The sequence below is a fragment of the Rhamphochromis longiceps genome, linkage group LG13, assembly GCF_057381845.1.
Source record: "Rhamphochromis longiceps isolate RC_006_pf linkage group LG13, R_longiceps_female_GT1.1, whole genome shotgun sequence".
In the NCBI taxonomy this organism is placed as follows: domain Eukaryota; kingdom Metazoa; phylum Chordata; class Actinopteri; order Cichliformes; family Cichlidae; genus Rhamphochromis; species Rhamphochromis longiceps.
The window spans coordinates 12,936,491-12,956,907 of NC_140569.1; the positions used below are offsets into that span (position 1 = coordinate 12,936,491).

At 39.9% G+C, this 20,417-nt stretch overlaps 2 protein-coding genes across 2 annotated transcripts; both read left to right on the plus strand.

Annotated features, from left to right (window-relative positions):
- The first annotated feature begins 90 nt into the window (after positions 1-90).
- actn2b (actinin, alpha 2b) lies at positions 91-17,037 on the plus strand. Its single transcript, XM_085427737.1, has 21 exons — positions 91-396; positions 4,162-4,276; positions 4,389-4,508; positions 4,625-4,711; positions 5,187-5,274; positions 5,567-5,645; positions 8,096-8,177; positions 8,466-8,551; positions 8,720-8,812; positions 9,094-9,324; positions 9,418-9,565; positions 9,795-9,945; positions 12,080-12,188; positions 12,921-13,061; positions 13,343-13,525; positions 13,760-13,894; positions 14,261-14,440; positions 14,563-14,709; positions 15,827-15,892; positions 16,018-16,176; positions 16,358-17,037. The coding sequence occupies exons 1-21, from the start codon at positions 271-273 to the stop codon at positions 16,514-16,516; spliced, it is 2,685 nt and encodes an 894-aa protein (XP_085283863.1). The 5' UTR covers positions 91-270; the 3' UTR covers positions 16,517-17,037.
- A 1,510-nt stretch (positions 17,038-18,547) lies between these two features.
- On the plus strand, positions 18,548-19,404 carry LOC146655457 (uncharacterized). The gene is made up of 3 exons (XM_085428872.1): positions 18,548-18,570; positions 18,652-18,707; positions 18,818-19,404. Exons 1-3 carry the CDS (start codon positions 18,548-18,550, stop codon positions 19,402-19,404), a joined length of 666 nt encoding a protein of 221 aa, XP_085284998.1.
- The last annotated feature ends 1,013 nt before the right edge of the window (positions 19,405-20,417 follow it).

Below are 20,417 nucleotides of genomic sequence, written 5' to 3' on the forward strand. Positions count from 1 at the left end.
TTTTTTTGGGGGGGGGGGGGGGGGGGGGGTGAAGGCATCACGTGACCGATCTAATGATACCGTCTGTTGTTCATCTGTGGCAACCAGGGCCAGACGTCTGTCAGGTCGGGAGGACAAGGGCAAGCGTGAGAGAGTGAGACAAACGAAGGAGCAGCTCTGTGAGAAGAGGAACTTTTTTTTTTCTGTGCTCGGCAGTTAGACCTAAATCTACAGTCTGAAGGAAAACATTTGAGTTTCGACGTAAAGAAAAAGAAAGAAAATATCGGCAAAATGATGACCCAGGTGGAGACCACGGTGCACTATGATAACGGCTACGAGGATGAGTATATGATCCAGGAGGAAGAGTGGGACAGGGACATGTTACTAGACCCTGCCTGGGAACAACAACAGAGGAAAGTACGTAAAAAATCGTCTGTTTCTGAAAAAAGTCTAAAACTATCGAGCGTTAGCTAATATTATTTTAGAGAGAAATTAAACAGCTTGGTCTTTTCTTACTCAGAATTGTGTAACTTTAGATGTTATGGTAATTTTTTAATATTTCTATGTAAAAATATATATTTTACATATGTACACAGTAGTACAGTTCATAACTTTGGGCTAACAGTAAAAAAAAAAGTCTTGAGAGACGTTAAGCACGCCGAGTCGGGGAGATAAACTTCCGGTTAACCTTGTCAAAATAAAATCAGTTCAGCGGGTTCATCGCGACAAGTCACGCTGCTGAAGTATTTTGATCTCTTTACTGGACATTTTGTTCTTGGATGTTGGGATAGGGTAGCTGTTATTCGTATCACTGATAGACATTACCCAAAATATAGTTCAGTGAGGTCGGGAGCAAGTTATAGAGGTACACAAGTTATACAACCACAACTACACAGCTTGAATTTTGCCTTAAGAAGTCAGTGGCCGTTGGGGTTACTTCACCCACCTCTGGTAAACGTAACGTTTAGTTTTATTTTTAAAGGTGGCATTGGTTAACCTCCGGTGTGGTCCTCGCTAAGTGCCGCAGACCTGACGCAGATAGGGTCCAGTGCGTGAGGCGTGAGGAACGGATGCGGTGGTGGGTACCAGCTAACAATAGCTGTACCTTCCAGCGGCTCTCCAGACTGCTGCCTCTCCACTGATACGCGAGGAATGCGAGCTGTCAACAGATGCTTCTAACACATGATGACGCTCTTGGGATTAGAATGGACGCTCCATCTAATTTTAACCTCGGGACCAAAAGGCATTAGTAGGGTTAATCCAGTGTCCTTGGTGCGGAATTCTTTTGTTTATAGAAACCACGTAGAAAAATTGTACCAGCACCAACTCGACTCGATATAGCCTCGGCCCCCAACACCGTCAGTTGGTTTTAGGGCTTTAAAAATTGGCTGGGACCTTATACTGCAGCTCTTTGCGCAACTGGAGTCCATCAGCTCCTCCATGCCCTTCGTAACCTCCTGTGGCCTGCGCAGGAATGATAAAACTGTATTTTTGGCAACACCAGGCAGCAACACCACAGTCCATATACACAGCTATTTTTTCCACTCTTTATCTAATTTGAGTTGATAAGTGGTCATTGGAGGGTGGTTTGAGTTTTTTCTGTTCCTTTGTGCCCCAGTTTGACGCTCAATATTAGCACCCACACTGTGCTGCAGCTTCTATTTGTTGAAAATGGAACAAAATTGCTCTATTACTGATATCTATTGTCATTTTTTCCAAAATATTATCTCCTATACCATGGTGCAATTAGCTTATTTTAATTCTAGTTGTGGTTGCTATATATTATTGCTTATATGGAGCCCTTTTTAAATCTATTGCCTAATTCATATGAGTTCATCAAGGAGATTGATGACAGAGCAGAGTAGGCACAGCCAGGGTGCTCGGTTTCATTGAGCGAAAGTGATGAAATGTGACTGATACATAGTGAATATCCTTCATCTAAGTTAAACCAAGTGAAAATAGTCATCCATGATCCGCTGATGTGGCTAGGTCTTTCCAAAATGTTAAGCATCCAGTTCGCTTTTATTTTCCATCCTCCAGGTCTCAGCCTGCCAGCCTCTGACCTAGTGAGCCCCCAAAGGCATCCGTCACTTCAGTGACAGGGTCGGTCCTCACTGGATGTGATTCATAAATATTTTTAGCTTTAATCGTCACCGGGCAGTAGAGGGCGGGGATGCTTGGAAAGTAGGGTTCTGCGACTAGTGGCAGAGCCAGATTTGGAGGACCAGCAGACAAAGTTTTTTTTTACAAGGAAGGCAGCGGCTCATTGTCACACACACACACCTGAGGGACTCACTCAGTGTGGAATGGGGATGGCCTTTACTCTAATGCCTGTAATATTCTGATTTTGCTCCGGCACCTGCGGGGCGAGAAGCTGAGTGGCTGGCTGGGCATGCATATGCAGTCCTCCTGGGTACAAGGTTGTCCGTGGATCAGTGCTGGAAAATCCTAAAATATTTTCCCCATGTCACTCTAGAGTATTTATTTATTCACATATAAATCTAGAAAGTATGCAAGTAAAGTCACAAAAATGTAAAATTAGCTCATTTAAAATGTTCTTCTGTGCTTCTTTTTAGATAGACATCAGCTGTGATCTTTTCCTCTCATGGGCTAAAATCACAATTTTTCTTAAAAGGAAATGAAACTCAAAGGAAAAAGTGCAAAAGTCAACCCAGTTTATCTTTTCACTGAAAACTATTTATTTTTAATAAAATCAGTAAATGCTTTCATTCTCTACTCCTGTTAATGGAGATGAAAGGTAAAATTGAAACATGTTATCAGGAAGTGTAGCATACGCAAATATCACACTACAGCTCGTTGTTTATGTACAATTTTTATCATGTAGTTGATTAGTTCAATGATTCATACATCTAAACATAGAAACTAGGGATGGGCAAAAGTGTAAATATTTAGTACAATTTTGTCTACCAATAATTATTGGGGAAGAAAAAACAAGATGAAACTGTTATTGTGGCGCATCATTTTGCAATACTGCTCCCACATTGCCTTTCAAAACATGCTTGTCCTTCATTTCTGCCCCTCCATAAAAGCCTGAACTCATTCTCTGCCAGACTGTGGCAGATATATTTCAATTTGCATTTATTTCTTTATTTAGAGTGCTGAATTGTAATTAAAGTTCAAGGAAATTCAGTCACTTAAAAGACAATTGTCTTCACTTTTTTAAAGTTTAATTTTCCAAGGTCTACGAATAACCGAGTTTAAATGATCATGATATCAGTACTGACCAACATAAATAATGATTTTTTTTCTTTTGCCATAGTTGGGCAGCCCAAATTGAAACTTGATTTCTATCTAATGATAGTGAGCTGTTGAAATGTTTATATTTTCTGTGTGGCAGAGGGTAATATTTACAACATCCAGATCCATTAGCATATCTTTCAAATTATTCTAAATGAGAATTTTTAATGTGCCCATCATTCATTCACTCCTGGCTTGTCTCCACACTTCATCGGCAATGCCTGTGCTCTGGAAGAACGGCACACGTGTACTGTGATAGAGCTATCTCCATGCAGCTGTAACATATCAACGTGTCATATTCGAAGTGGCAAAATAGTGACAGAAAGTGACGTGAGGGGAAAACTTGTCCCTCGTCCACGTGACATTTTCACTCATGTTGACGTTCTTCTTCCCCGTCTTTTATCATGAGGCACGGCAGAGCAGTCTAAATTTATCACCTTATATCAGCTGGAATGTGCTCTGTGGTCGGCTCCCAGCTTTCATCCTTACAGTGCTCAGCGTCCATGAACTCTGCTGCTAGCTATTGATAGAGGCTTTATAAAAATAGGCGAAAGACAATGAGCCTGTCTTAACTTGATTTACAGTATTTGAGTACCAAACATGGAGTACATTTGTTCTGATAGGTGTTAGCTATGGAACCATTGTAGGAAATGTTGAAACTTAACACTAATGTTTAACTAATGGACAATCGACTTGGTTATAGTCCTAAGTGAAGATCCCAGTTTGTTTAGGTTTACTGTAAAGAGGAATAGCTTGTAGTTTAATCCACTAAAAAAGTGATATAAATTTTTAGAAGTGAGTATAACTGCCAGTTAAACAAAAATGCCCCCAAAAGTGAAGAAAACTTAGCTGACTGCTGTAAATTTCTTTTCGTTTTTGAGTCAAATCCAATTTTTATTGAGCTGGGAATCCTTTTTCTGTTAGACCTTCACAGCTTGGTGTAACTCCCACCTGAGGAAAGCTGGTATTCAAATTGAAAACATTGAGGAGGACTTCAGGAATGGACTCAAACTCATGCTGCTGCTGGAAGTTATCTCAGGTTGGAGCACTAAAGAGAGTTTTCATTTTCTTGCCTTTTTTTAGTGTTTCAGTCAGCTTTCTTTCTGTGTCTTATTAGCTGAGGTTATATGCACACCATATTGTGTTTGCAGGAGAGAGGCTACCCAAGCCAGATAGAGGGAAGATGCGGTTTCATAAGATCGCAAATGTTAACAAAGCTTTGGACTTCATCACAAGTAAAGGAGTCAAACTGGTTTCAATAGGAGCCGAAGGTACCTGTGCACGTCCTGTGTATGAATATAATGTAACCATGCAAGAGTTGGAACCAGGAATTTTTACCTTGTGAAATAATCTGCTGGAGACTAAATATAACACTTTTTTGTTTCAGAGATTGTGGATGGGAATGTAAAGATGACTCTTGGAATGATTTGGACTATAATCCTCCGCTTTGCCATTCAGGACATATCTGTGGAAGGTGAGGTTAGCACACACAGTCCAGGAACATATAGGTGCTTCAAGCTACGTGACAACATACCAAGACCTTTCCTGTAAAATGGGCATTTTCGCATCTGACTGTGCAAATAAGCACAATTAATCCACACATATAGATAGACACAACAGACTGGATTACTTTATTAAATAAAAACCAGCATCCTTCCTGCTTGTTTTTGGCCAGTTTATAAATAAAAGTGCATTTTATGTTCGAGTAAATTAAACATCACTTAAAAAATGCTAAAAATTCCATCATAATTCTGTTGACTTTACTTTGGTGGGTAATAATATATATATTTGCACAAAAAACCCTGCAAACGAAATGAAAACATTGTTATGGAGTTCACTTGTCACAAAAACAAGTTGTATGATATATCAGTGCACAGAATGCTTGTGTAGTATGTGCCAAATGAGAAAGCTGACCACACGTTTAAATGGCAAATACATGTTCTCCTCAGAAACATCTGCCAAGGAAGGGCTTCTACTGTGGTGTCAAAGAAAGACTGCCCCCTACAGGAATGTTAATGTCCAAAACTTCCATGTCAGGTGAGTATGACACACTGTATTGTGACCACTGAATTTAGATCTTGTAAACCAGGTGTCTATAATCTATTATAACATAATGTAGTGGTTGTTAGGTCAATAGGTTCATCTAATAGCATGATATCAATACTAAGTTCTTCTGTAGATGACTTTAGTAATACAAAATATAAAAAGGAGGATAGAGGGTAGCATCAGGGAAATGTTACCACCGCTTTAATGGTGAATATCGGAGCTGGACTCGAGAAATTTCATCTTTATGACCTGACATGTTTATTCTCTGTATTGACTGGTGAAGCTGGAAGGATGGCCTGGCCTTCTGCGCCCTGATTCACAGACACAGACCCGACCTCCTCGACTACTCTAAGCTCAACAAGGTGTTGTGTGGTTTCGCTTGCTGTGTTTCAAGCTTGCACAATAACACTTTGATTTCCACAAACATAAGAAGCACAGTTTTGTCCGCTTTGTGGAAAAGAAGTCTTTATTTACTACTAGAAGATTACACAATTGATCTCTTTACTCTGCTAATAACTCGCTTGCAGTGGTCATCTGTTTGACAAACTAATTTGTGTTTTAACGATCCTGGGGTGTTGTGTTGTGTCTCTTTTGAATATTCTTAGAAATATGTGGCATTTCAAAGGACAAGATCTACATGTTAGTGATTTAATGTGATGTAAGGTGTTTGTAGGAAGTCCGCTGTGTTGTGTTATTAATGTGTTATTTGGCTAATGGTTATAATCCGGCTTTAATTTATGAATGTGTTTCTCTCTATTGTGAGTGCACTCATTTAGTATCGCCTCATGCTTCATTATGCTTAAGAAAATCAGTTTACCTAGCACACAATTTCATCATAATTAGCATGAAAACTGCAACTTTTATTTCAATTTTATTGCTGTGTTTTTGTGCAACCCGCTGCGCCCATTACCAGATTAGATTTAAAAGGCTCCCTTGTTAACAAGGGGTTACCACATGGTGGAAATATATGGCCTCTACACTCTGAAGAGTCTTGACTTTTCTCTGCATTTGAAACCTACTTAATGACTAGAGTATCAGTGTGAAGCATTTTAGGTCAAAAATGTATGTCTCAGTTAAATGTTCTGGTTTAGCAGATGTCCAGGATTCAGGTGAGGGCCTCGGTGAGCTGCTTATTTGCTGCGTGTTTGCAGAGGGCTAGAGAGCACAGCTCACAGCCCTCCCTTGTTCGCCAAGTAGCGATAATACACAAGTAAACTTTTCTCTCCTGGAAGAAGGTGCTGTGTTAGCCAGATGGAAAGGGCAAGGCTGCTATAGGACTATTTGAGGTGTCATGCTTTAACTGCCAGGTGTGAGTTCATAAAAAGATGTTTTTCTTCCCTTTTTAAGCCTTAAAAAAATCACAGCCAGCATAGCTGACCTCACATCAGAACATTTAGTTTGCTCGGGCCATATGTTCCCTGTTACTGTAAATATATAGCAGGGGAACCACCTTGGAAGGATATGAAGAGTGACTTTTCATTCATTTTGTGATCAGAGGCACTCACTTTTCTACACACAGCTGACTGGCCTGACTTGGAGTCAACCCTGAATAGTCACAGAAACATGAGCTTAGTCCCTGCAGAGCGCAGGCTTAGCTTTACCTCTGCCATTGTCCATGCTGTCACGTCGTATTCCCCATTTAGAGGCCACCGGTGCACATAAAAGTCAGGAAGACATCTATACGCATTACACTCATAACATCACAGTGATACTTATTAATCGCCGCAAGGACGGTGATACTTTTATTAGAAAATAATGAAAGTATATACAATGATTCAAATGGACAATGTAAACAAACCATGCTGGCTAGTAATATACTTCAGTACACTATTTCTTGCTACAGCCTTTTATTCACACTTTTTGTGTCTTTGAGATCCATGTTCACACACTCAGTCACACCTGAACTTCAGTTCTGCTCATGCTGCTTGGAGACAGTTGCATTGTGCATCAGGCAACCTTTGAATCTGGCTCCAGGTGAGCGAGTTTGTTAAGCCTGTTGAGACAGCTCTTGTCAGGGACACATACACAGACACACACACAGAAGGCTCGAGGTATTCTTATTTCCATTCCTCTATGCCATCAGTTTACCACCCAATCCATCTATCTATCTTTCTTGTACCGGATATGTGAGCAGCTGCCCCTGTCATGTTGTGCACCACCCCTACCCTCTACCTTTGAGGAACAGCGGTACAGTGATAGGGACAGCAGCATGATAGTATGATTCCTTTACCCCTTTGCACTCTTAGTGACAGCCCCATCAGCAGCAGAGGGGTTCACTGTCAGCTTTTGGCTCAAGGCACAACTCCTGTCCTGTCAAACACTTGTATTTTCCTGTCACAGTAACTAGTATGAAAAAGGAGGAATGCATTTCTTTAAAACAATTCCATTAAAAAATAAGAAGAGGTATAGAGAGTAATAAACATCTGCTGGTTATAGATTATTAAATGCTTCCCCTTTCATCATCTCTTATGCAACAGACTAAAACAGCAATTCCTTAATCAAACAAAGAAAAAAAATCAATCATATTCATAATAAAGGGCAGATGCAGATAAATAAATGGTATTTATTTGAGACATAACTGACCTTTCCTGTGAATGTGATCTAATCAACAAATAAAGAATTAAACTGGTATTAAAGTTCTTTGGAAACTAAGAGATGTAATTTCTAAGGTTTTGCAAGGATCTAGTTGAGGGCTAGTAAATGTGCATGTAGATTATATGACCATCACATGTTTTGTGCCTTGATTGCATGGATTTCAGTGGTGTTGTAAGTGTGGCACTGGTGTACAGTGATGTTCTGTGTTCTTATTTAGGATGATCCTCTGGGGAACTTGAACCTGGCTTTTGACATAGCAGAAAAACACCTGGACATTCCAAAAATGCTGGATGCAGAGGGTAATATTTTATGTAGTGGAAAAATATGAGTTTTTTGTGTCCTGTTTATGGTAATGGGTGCTAACAATGTATATCTATTGTTTTGGATGAATCTCCTTCACAGGGGTCCAAATATCAACCACATAGATTTCTGTCACATATAATTATCTTCATATCTAACTGCATTTTTGTTATGTCTGAACGGAAGTGAAAACCAAAAAAAATATCTCCTTCTATTATCCAATGTAGCTGTAGTTTCCTTTAAATTCTTTCTGCCACCTTGACTTTTCATCCCTCTTCATGCCACAGATATCATCAACACCCCCAAGCCCGATGAGAGAGCCATCATGACCTATGTGTCCTGCTTTTACCATGCTTTTGCTGGAGCTGAGCAGGTAGTTTTGTCTGTCTTTTTTTCAATAGCACCATGTTATTCTGAGAATATCAAAAAAATAAAAAATATATATATGATCAGTTTGATTTAGACACAGCACACTGATTAAAAATCCTTGCCATCTTAGTTCTCTGATCTAATTACATTATTATTGTCCCCGTGCTCTCAGGCGGAGACTGCTGCCAACAGGATCTGTAAGGTGCTTGGAGTAAACCAAGAGAATGAGAAACTGATGGAAGAATATGAGAGACTGGCCAGTGAGGTAAAGTTTAAATATAATGATGGCACTTTGTGTCATGAAAGATTTTTCAAAGTGATGTGCTTTTTGGATAACAGTGATTAAGGTACAGTATTAGTACATTTTTGTTTGTCCTCTGTTTATTATGGGCTGTTCAAATTAAAAGTTCAAAAACAAAATTTTCTCTCTCTACTCAAATATCTCACTGATGTTACAAACTGAGATCCATCTGCTGGAAAAATCAATTATTTATCACCACTCTCTTGCCACTCCACTTATTCCCATGTTGTCCTTGTGTTTTCCAGCTGCTGGAGTGGATCCGCCGCACCACTCCCTGGCTGGAGAATCGGACCCCAGAGAAGACCATGGCAGAGATGCAACGGAAGCTGGAGGACTTCAGGGACTACAGACGCCAGCACAAGCCCCCGAAAGTGCAGGAGAAGTGCCAGCTGGAAATTAACTTCAACACCCTTCAGACCAAGTTGCGCATCAGCAACCGGCCTGCCTTTATGCCCTCTGAGGGGAAGATGGTATCTGTAAGTCACAACTTCATATTCATTCATTCATGATTGAGTCTTGCGATCAGTTCTGTTGTGGTTCAGACACTAAAGATTGCATTGTGTTGACAGGATATAGCCAGTGCATGGCAGGGTCTGGAGCAGGCAGAGAAAGGGTACGAGGAATGGCTTCTTACAGAGATCCGTAGGCTTGAGAGGGTGGACCACCTTGCAGAAAAGTTTCGCCAAAAAGCAACTAATCATGAGAACTGGGCCAGCGGTCAGTTGTAGTTTGTGTATTTACCTTTTTGATTGCTGTTGATGTGTCTATAGGTCCACGTGTTTATCTTGGCCAAGCACTTTATATAGAGTGCATTTTACTGTTTAGATTTCCTCATAATGAAATGTTATTGAAGGTTAATTTCTGCATCTGTAATGACCAGATAAGGACTGTTTTTAGTAGAACCTTATTATTATCTCAATATTCCTTTTTCATATGTGACATTCAGGTAAAGAGCTGTTCCTTTCCCAGAAGGACTACGAAACAGCCACACTGACAGAAATCAGAGCACTGCTTCGAAAACACGAGGCCTTTGAGAGTGACTTGGCAGCCCACCAGGACAGAGTGGAGCAGATTGCTGCCATTGCACAGGAACTAAAGTATGCACTCCCAACAGCAGATGTATGCAGTCACGTATCACCGAAATCCAGGACAGGAGAAATAATAGTAAAGTCAATGAAATTAATCTTGTTTTTTCTTTCATGCACACTTCATGCACAAATGCACATGCATTGTTTTTTGGCTTTAGACCCAGTACAACCCACCGGTGATTACTGGGTTAAATTATGGGTGACAAGCAATAGAGGTCACTGCTGTCCTCTCACACAGAAAATAAGCTATGGTTCATGCATCTCAAATGCATGTGAATTAACTGTTAACCACTTAAGAACCACTAGATGCCAAGGCAGAGGTTAGGTAGCTATTAGAGGTATTCTTAGTTAAGATTTTAAGTACTCAGAAATGAGAAAGGTGTGGCTCATGGGACTTCTGAGATTTTTTTCAATCAGTGCACAATGATAGATGTGAATACAGAGCGTTTGTTGTTTTATATTTGAAAACACTGAGGAAAAAAGAGAAGGAATCAGTTATTGAGGGATAGCTCAGTAGGTAGAGTGTTTGCACCATGATCCCCCCCAATCAGGGATTCAAATCCACCGAACGGCTACACTGAGATACCCTTTGGTAGGTGCCCGGTGCTTCACTGAGTGAATGGGTTAAATGCAGAGGACTAAGCAATTTCCTATGGGATTAATAAAGTATACATTATTATTATTGACCAAAATGCTGGTTTTCTGTTAAAAGTAAGACTAAAACTTCACTGAGATCATAATGCGCTGGGATGCAATCATATTTTCAAAGTTATTATGTGGACACATACCTTAAATATTATTTCCTCCTAGGCTGGAAAGAGACTGATCCTGTTAAGGATGTGGTCTCTAAACAGAGGTGCATGCTGTCCTTCTCTTTGGCTCACTCTCTCCTCCACCTACTGACACAAATGATACGGCTGTCTCATTTTTGCATAATCCAGCGAGTTCAGAAGTAAATTCTATACCTGAAGCTAATTCTGTGTAATGATTTACTGGAACCTACTCAGTCTCTGGAGCAACTCAACCTAGCCCAGTTATATGCTTTCCTTCACCTCTATTTCATGCAGGTGATGAAGGAAATTTTGAGCACAGTAAGGGTGGGAAACCTGTGAGCTTGATTTTGCACTACATCTCTCTTTTGAACCTTTTACCAACCTGGTGAGTTGAGTTGCTATGCAGCTATCTATGACCATCTAGGTGAAGACAGAGAAACAAAGACCAAGGCTTTCTGCCAGTGCCTCCATATGTATATCCACATGCCAACCATTATGCCTCAGCTGGGGAAGCTTCACAATACCATGAGACACCATTTGGCGCAAAGCCGCACTACCTCTTTGTGATTCGTCAGCTTCTTCATTACACAGTGCCACATTTACATGCTGAATACGAGGCTAGCAGAGTTCATCAGAATAATGTCTGCCGTGAGAGATACCATCTCCCAGCTATCTTCAGCCACCCCCACTGGGACACAGGTTACCAGTGGACCTCCACTGCACACAAGACTCTACCAAAGACAAAAAGCATTTTTAATTTTTGTTTTTTTCAAATAGCTTGAAGCGGTCTGGGGTTAAGGCAACTCTTATTCCTGTAGTTTACCGTATGGTGTATTTTGACCATTTCCATTGAATGACATCTCAATAAAATGCTACATGAACCCTGTTCACTGTTTTCCTTTGAGGTCACTTATACTTTCACCTAAAAGTGCAGCTTCAGATGCTCATCCAGGGAAAGCAGTGACAGAGTCTCAACACTGTGATGATTTTGGTGGTGCATTTTCTGTAAATGAGTGCCTAAACCTGAATACTAATTCAAGCAGTTTTAAACGCTCTGAAGTTCAAAGCCAAGAGCCCTTTTTTCTTCCAAGACTGAGCTGAATATGTTCTGTTTTTTCATGTGTTAAACTTTAATTTAAAGTCATCTTGCAGTCCTCATTATTATTTATTATAGCTATTTGCTCTCAAATTTTCTTTTCTTTGTTGTTTTACCTCAACTTAATACAGTTTTCTCATGCAGTAGGATTTACATATCTCTATATCATACTATATATTCTGTATACCACAACTCTAACCAGTGCTGGTGGGTGGATGGGGCTCTGTTTTCCAGAAGTAAAAATGGCACAACAGGTTTATTTTTCTTTTCCTAGTGAGTTGGACTACCATGATGTTGCTGCTGTTAACCAGCGCTGCCAAAGCATCTGTGACTTATGGGACAAGCTGGGAACGCTGACTCAGAAGAGGAGAGAGGCACTGGAGGTAAGAACAAAATTTCACTTGTGAGTGTATGACTGAAGGGGATTTATGGCAAAGGCTTTAGGTATTAATCCATTATAGCTGTAGAGATCTTAAAAGTTCTCAAGTTCTTTGTATATATTAAGTCCCCACAAGAGTGTGCTAATGTTCTACGCATTGAACTACCATCAAACGCCAGCTCAATTAAAATTTTAGTCAAAGCATTTTAGATGTCTGTCACTGATGTGAGTGTTGAAGAGACAAGTGATTGAAGGGGACAGATAACTGGATCCCCTCTAAAATCCCTGCCCTGCATAGAAAGGTAAAATAGAAGGGTAGAGGGGATAAAAGAGATATGGATGTAGATGTCATATCCAGAAAGCAACTGGCTAAAAGCCCACTAGCCACTTCCTCTGAGCCATACTGGCCATTCCAGACCCACAAATGTGTGAGGGCCTGGGAAAAGGGCCAAGGATTAAGTCTGAATGACAGGAACAGGGGGCTGTTTATCTCCATCTTCTACTTCCAACTATCTCCCATTGAGGGGAGGGACTCTGTCAGGAACAACCAAGCCAGACTTGGGAGCTGGGGTTAACAAGTCAAAGAAAGTTATGCACACTGCCATCATTCTCAAAACAGGTGAGAGGGTGTTTAAGTCATGCTAAAGCGTAACGCTGAGCTGTGATTAGATATTGTGACAATTTTAGGATTTCAACATTTATAAAACATGTCTGTTATGTTTTGTAATCCTCTCAGCGCACAGAGAAACTGCTGGAAACCATTGATCAGTTGTTCCTAGAATTTGCTAAGAGGTCTGCTCCTTTCAACAATTGGATGGAAGGAGCGATGGAGGATCTGCAGGACATGTTTATAGTGCATACTATTGAAGAGGTTCAGGTAAGTTTACTATATTCTGAGGAGAGCAGCCTTTGGCATTAAGTGCTTATAATGTGATCACAGTGTAATTTTACAGTTTTTCATATAAGCCCATTTAATGGATTCCTCGTGATTGGGTTTCATAATATATAATGTTGTGTTGAAAAAACAAAAATGCTATATAGTGCGCAATGTTTCTATTTGTCACACCCTAAAAAAAACAGCACATAATGTTATCTCTTGGGACAAAATTGACATTTCCATAAAATTTCAACACTTTCCTCTCCTGCTTCCCCTTCCAGAGTCTAATCGCAGCTCATGAGCAGTTCAAAGCTACTCTTCCCGAGGCAGATTCAGAGAGACAGGCCATCTTGGGAATCCACAATGAGGTGCAGAAAATTTCACAGAGCTATGGGATCAAGGCCAGCTTTATCAACTCTTACAGCACTATCACAACTGAAGAGCTTCTCAACAAGTGGGAAAAGGTAGCTACAGTTTTCAAACTGATTTATAGACTCAGAGAGTATATTAAAGGGTAGTCATAGAGATAGTGGACATAAGAGAACACTATCATTGTTTACTAATACTGATATTTTATGACAGAGGAGTCAGCAATCGCTTAGTAAGTTTGCAATCCAAATCACTATCTCTTAATAAAAATGTAATTTATACAACCAGCAATAATGTATCTGTTCTGTGTATCTGTGCATGTTTTCTAGGTGAAAAAGCTGGTTCCTCAGAGAGATAGTGCCCTCCAGGAGGAGATGGCACGCCAGCATGCCAACGAAAGGCTGAGACGGCAGTTTGCTGCCCAGGCTAATTTGATTGGGCCCTGGATACAGACCAGGATGGAGGTTCAGTATACAGGCTTAATAAGCAAATTCTACATTAATCAAATAAAGTCTGAAATGGAAGAGGATTATTTTCTAATTCATTGTACTTAGACAAGTAGAATAGCAGTTTCATTCCTGATGATGATGATATCTGAATAATACAAAGTAAATTTACTCAGGATATATTTATACACACATGTATATACTCACCTCATAGTTCTTATACAGAGTAAAATTACTGTCAGTCACATGTAATTGGCTCTTTGCAGATTCAGTAAGCAAACCCTCTTCATGACCAGTTTTGATCATAAGATGGGGCTCTTAGAGCCCCATCTTATGATCAAACGAGCTTACGAGCTAACCTCGTGGCATGTACCGTCCTAACAGGAAATAGGGCGCTGCTCCCTGGAGATAGGAGGCACCTTGGAGGACCAGATGACCCAGCTGAAGCAAATCGAGCATGTCATAGTTGCTTATAAACCCAATATTGACAAGTTAGAGGGAGACCACCAGCTAATCCAGGAGTCACTTGTGTTTGATAACAAACACACCAACTACACCATGGAGGTACTGGAAATTGAGTTTTATAGCTACATATACATAGAAAAATACATTGATTCTTAAAGTAGGTTTGTCAACATAAACTTGGATTTCCAGAGTCTTTTAACATTTCTGGTCTGTCAACACAGCACATCCGTGTTGGGTGGGAGCTGCTCCTCACAACCATCGCCCGAACTATCAATGAGATTGAGACCCAGATCCTGACCCGGGATGCTAAGGGCATCAGTCAGCAGCAGATGAATGAGTTCAGATCGTCTTTCAACCACTTTGACAGGGTACAGCGTTTTGCCATTTCACTTCACTAGAGCCATTTTCTGCCTATTCCAGTGGCCGATGTAAAGCAATCTCAGTAGCTCAGAAGAAGAGCAGGGGGTAGCCCAGTTTTGAGAGATGTGTCTTGAGCTTATGAGCATCAAAACCCAGGTGTTAACTCTTATGTGGTATTTGTGACATCCATAAACTGTATAAAACACGGATGTAGCGACAGCAGCTTTACATGTTGGTCAGTGCAGTCTCTCTGTAAAGCTGGGTGTTTTTGGCACTGCCGTCTCAGTATTTTGTAACGTTATGTGGTGAGCGAGGATTGGATCTCTCTATGAAGCTGAGCAACACTGCATGCTCATTAGCTAATGACTTGTGATTGATGAACCAATGAGCATACCGTTTTATCTTCCTTCCTCACTCTAATGGGGACCATAATTTACAAATTATGTTTTAGTTATTTACTTGAAGCTAGCAGTTGTGCCCATAAAGTCTGGCTGTAAACCTGCATGAAAAAGAAAGCAGGTTTAAACTTCATTGGCTTTACTTTTCAGATCTAGAAGCTACATCCATGTTTTAAATACTGTCTCTGATACTTGCTAAATCCCATCCAGTTCAAAGTGCAATCTTCTGCACTCACCCCTATATTTAATATGAAGGTTGGTCAGGACTAAAGGTGAAGATTAAACATTTTTACTGGTATCTTGCTGTGAAAGTATTAAAATATCTAAGTATTTCTCTCTATATATATATTTGGTTAAGATTATTTTTATATAGTAAAACTTCAATGATAGATGACTTACTCAAGCATGTCTCAAACGTATTCAAGTCACATCTGTACAGCCACATACTGGTTCCCCTCACCATGATGGAGTAACAGCTTGGATAATACACCCAACAAATTCCAATCTCATTACAAAACTGACAATGCTGCAGCTTTTTGTGATTGATAAGAATGCTTTGGATCTGTGTTTCCAACTTCCATGCGCCCAGTTTCAGTGTGAATGCACGTGCATGTGCCATATTAGCCTTTAAGCTTTTTTATCATGAAATCTTCAACTTTTATCAAAACTTTTATCTTTTCTGTATTTCTCTGACAACACTTTCTGAAATTTGGCGTCTGGTTTGTAGAAGAAGAATGGAGCAATGGAAACAGATGACTTCAGAGCCTGCCTCATCTCCATGGGATATGACTTGGTAAGGCGCTTCACTGTTATTTGGATGCAGCTGTGTTATTAGTAAATTCTGCAATTGTTTGATTTTCACACATACAGTCACACATACATGCAGTCATTATGGGTCTTCATTCACGCCTATTTCAGGGAGAGGTGGAGTTTGCTCGCATAATGATGCTGGTAGACTCCAATGCTACGGGAATCGTTTCCTTCCAGTCTTTCATCGACTTTATGACCAGAGAGACTGCTGATACAGACACTGCCGAGCAGGTTGTGGCATCCTTCCGGATCCTCGCTGCTGATAAGGTGTGTATGGGGCTTACTGGCATATGGGCAGATATTTTTAGCATAAGCTATTCCTGTCATTATTTCCAGGGATTTGCCACGTCATACTGATTTACGATGTACTTTTTTGTAGATGAGAAACAAATTAAAACAGAAAATGGGAGTAAGAATCTGAAATGCAATTACCTTTCCACGTCCACAGCCTTATATACTTGTAGAGGAGCTCAGGAGAGAACTTCCCCCTGAACAAGCAGAGTATTGCATCATGAGGATGCCACCCTACGCTGGTCATGGAGCACCACCCGGGGCACTGGACTACACTGCCTTCTCCACTGCCCTCTATGGAGAGAGCGATCTTTAACCTGACCAGAAAACCTTTCATCCACCATCCATTAACCTCTCCTCTGCTTTCCCACCCTCCCTCCCTCCCCTCCATCTCATGGTGAAGTTAAGGAATCTATAATGCAAGTTGGATCAAATATACCAAATGGAATGAAAGTCTTTATTGATTAGTTTTCTGACACATTACTCATGCTGAGCATTGTTCTGTTTCTTTAGTACTCATCTTGTGCTGTCTGGCAGAAGATGCTTCCCAAAACATAGAAATAATGATGAAAAAATTGAAATTAGAAGCAATTCAATTTGATTTTTTTTTTGCTTGTGTGGTATGATGATTTGGTTCAGGATCGTGGAATTTAGGTAAAACTGGAAGATACAGGAAATAAAGGAGATTAGTTAGTCATACACCAAAAGGATCGTGGTGTTTCAGTAATTTTTCTGTAAAGAAAATAGTCATTTTTGGCAAGCAATGTTGTGTATTGTTTTATTTTTCCCCACAGTACACTTGTTTTGGGAATAAAATCTTCTGATAAGGCATTTTGACATGCTTCAAGTGAATTACAGTTTGCAAAAGCAGTTTCAGACCTACTGCCATCCATCAATAAACAGTGTGTTCCCCAAAAGGCCAAAAATATGCAGTACCAACAGAAGACAAATCGAAAACCACACGAAGGCAAAAGTAAATGTTTGCTCAGTGCTTTGAAAGCTGAAAACACTGTAGACTAAATGTGCAGTATTCACTAATGGTAAGATCAAACATTTGTTGGGTAGTGACAAACTCTAATGCTTACATGTGTCTGGAAAAATGGACAGTAAATTTCAAGAACTGCACATATAATAAATATCAACTATAATACAACAGGTGGTGCCATCATGGAAAAAATGGCCTAACAATACTAGACTTTGTGGCTGTGGTGTTTATCGAAATCCTTTATTTGTCCAGAAGCTTCCCATTAATTTCAATTAGTAGTAGTTTTCCATGGTAAGCTGAAAAAACCCCAAAGGATCTCAATGTCATATTTATCTTTAAATTGCATTTGAGGAAATTACTGTAAAATGTGGGACAAGAATATTATACTCATGTTCCATACTGTTTGAACATGAAATTTTAAAATTGAGTGGTATTTAAAAATATGGTGATGACAGTGATTTGAGACTAATATAATAAAAAAATAGGCTGGTAAAGTTGTCTTTATTTGATGCTCTAAATAATTAAAAAAGCATCATCATTGAATACTCTACACAGACTGAGCTAAAACATGCCAGAACATACATCCAGTCCAGTCAATATGATTTCAGGTGCAAGCTTTTCCTTTCAAAAGAGAAATATTTCTGGTGTAACTTGTGAGCTCTGACTCTGACACCTCTGATCTCTATAGGTGATGTTCTTATTTTTGGCAGAGACATGGATTTGTTGTATTGATCTAAAACTTCAGGTAGTAAAAACACCTTAAAGAGAAAACAGCTGGCTCCAGTATGACTCTGTTCAGTAAGTTACACTTTGTGCTCCAAGATAATGGATTCATTAAATAAACTTTATAATGCAGCCATTTATTTCAAATGGTGAATGTGTTTCTTTTTATGTTTGTCACCAGATGGGGGGAAAGACCATAATCCACATGTAAACAAGTCCCTGCACAAGAATCTCAAACTGTAAATTTTAGTGGATGCGGATTAATTAGATATAGATATTCCTAAATTTGTATGGGTTGTGCTGCAAGCGAAGAAGTAGTACGTCAATTTGAAGTCAATATGAAGTCAATATGCAAATACATCCAATGGAGGGACTTGGTCTTTCATGACATTTACTCTTCCTCCTCAATTCCATTTTTCTTCTGCTACATGGTTAGCAGTTCATCCCTACCACTCGAGTATATATGCCATCTGAAAGGTTAATGGTATGGTTAATTGGCCTGCTATGATTTTCAGTCAGCAGTCAATGATGGGCAGCTGTGTGTTGTTACCTCCTCATTCTGGAATTGGCCAAGGAGGGTTTGCCATTTCATATTTAACCAGCACTCAGATGAGGCTATTTATGCAGCTGACAAGCAAAATGGGTTCTTGGGTTCTTGTAAGGTAGCGTGTGGGTAAATAATTATATGCACTTATTCACAAATGTTCATGTTTTAGTGCTTATGACCCTTTTCCCCCCTACAGTCAGTTACCATTCATTGCACTCTTGAGCTGGAACGTGCATGGCTTTCCTGCTAAAGGTAGGAATACACCTTAATGAGATTATAAATCTTATAGATGCTTATTTTAAAAAATATATATATATCACATGGTTCCTTGGTTTAAACTTACTGTAGATATTTTTCTCTAGATTGGGGCCTGCCTAATCCCAATGATGGTGGGTTCTATAACATAGAGGCACAGCCTCTCCTCCATTATGATTCCCTCCCAGGTGCCCCACCTGTTCCTGCTGATCCAAATGACCCTGCTGTGTCATTCATGCATGACCCAGTAAGGTTGGGAACCTCTAGAGTTCAAACCTTGCCACCCAACTTCAGGGCAACTCCAGGTGGGCTTGGTGAACCTTCTGGTTTTGGTCCTGTGGAAGACTCTACACCTACCTTGTTGTCTGGAACATCTCACCTGAGGCCTGATTTTGGCTTTTCTCCAGCTCAGCTTGAAACGGGTCAACTTGGTCATGATGAAGGGAATCTTGATTATAGTAACTCAGAAAGGGGAACCCATGGGCTGGGCTCTACAACTTCCTTCCAGTCTGGTGCGTTGAGTAAGTATGTAGCCACCTATGAGCATGGAAATTCAGAGAGGGAAACGGAAGATTATTTTCCACCAGTGTTACATGCCTATCCTTTTGCTTTACCTGGAACTGTTTCGCAATACTACCTCAGACCTGCACTACCTGTTGACTGGTTAGCACCTTTATGGTACGGTGTCCACTAAGATACATCTGCATTGCTCAAACCCAGGTTCCCAGTGGTCACAAGACTGTAAAAGTACTTTTGGTTCTTCAAATAATTGAAGCGTTCTAGGATCTCTGTAATTCAATTCCCAGTTTCTGTAAATTTTGGCATAGTCATGTTTGCCTGGCATGAAACAGAAGAAATAAAATACTGCATGAACACTTGACTGTGACGGTTTGAGATCAAAACACTGTATAGATATACTATTTATGCGTCTTTCTAAGAATATGTACTAATATGTATTACTTACCTTTTTTTTCCTTTCTGGGATTCTTGCTATTTTTGAGGTTCTGAATAATGAGTCATAAAACCCAAAATGCATATCTTAGTTTGCACTGACCAGTCAATACACAAACTCATGATGGAAAGCTCCCCTAGTAAATGAAGTAGCTAGCTCAGCTATTAGATATGCTCTTCAGTGCATGTCATCTACATAGCTACAGGTATTAAACTCAAACAGCTGGAAGCAACACAACTTCAGTTCCTCTATTTATCAGATCAGGATTAGGCTATTCGATGAAGCCTAACTTGTATCTGCAGTACTTGAGCAGATAAATTGCCTTTAGGGGGCCACAAAGCTTCACCTTGTTTGGACAGATTTGGGTAGCAGGAGGAGTAGAGTAGTGGCACGTGCCAGAAACATGAAAGTTGGCAAGCGTTGTCTCAGTCTTTGTTGAAACTAGTACAGCTTACGGTTCTCATCTCTCAGCTGCCCTTTTATAGATTACCTATAGCACTAGCCTAGCTGATAAACTAGCTGCATGGACTCAGAGGATAGTATGAAGTGACAGATTTTATTGGCCTGAAAAAGAATAAGTAGCCACTGTTGTCTTGAGCCTTTTTCTGAAGAGGCAAAACTTTCCTTTTTAATTGAAAAAAACATTTTCTGATCTGATATTTTAATACTAACAGAAGCAGCTTTCAAGTAACATCTCTGAAAACATAAAAAAAATAATGGTGGATATGAGTAAAGTTTTTGAAAGGTACAAGTTA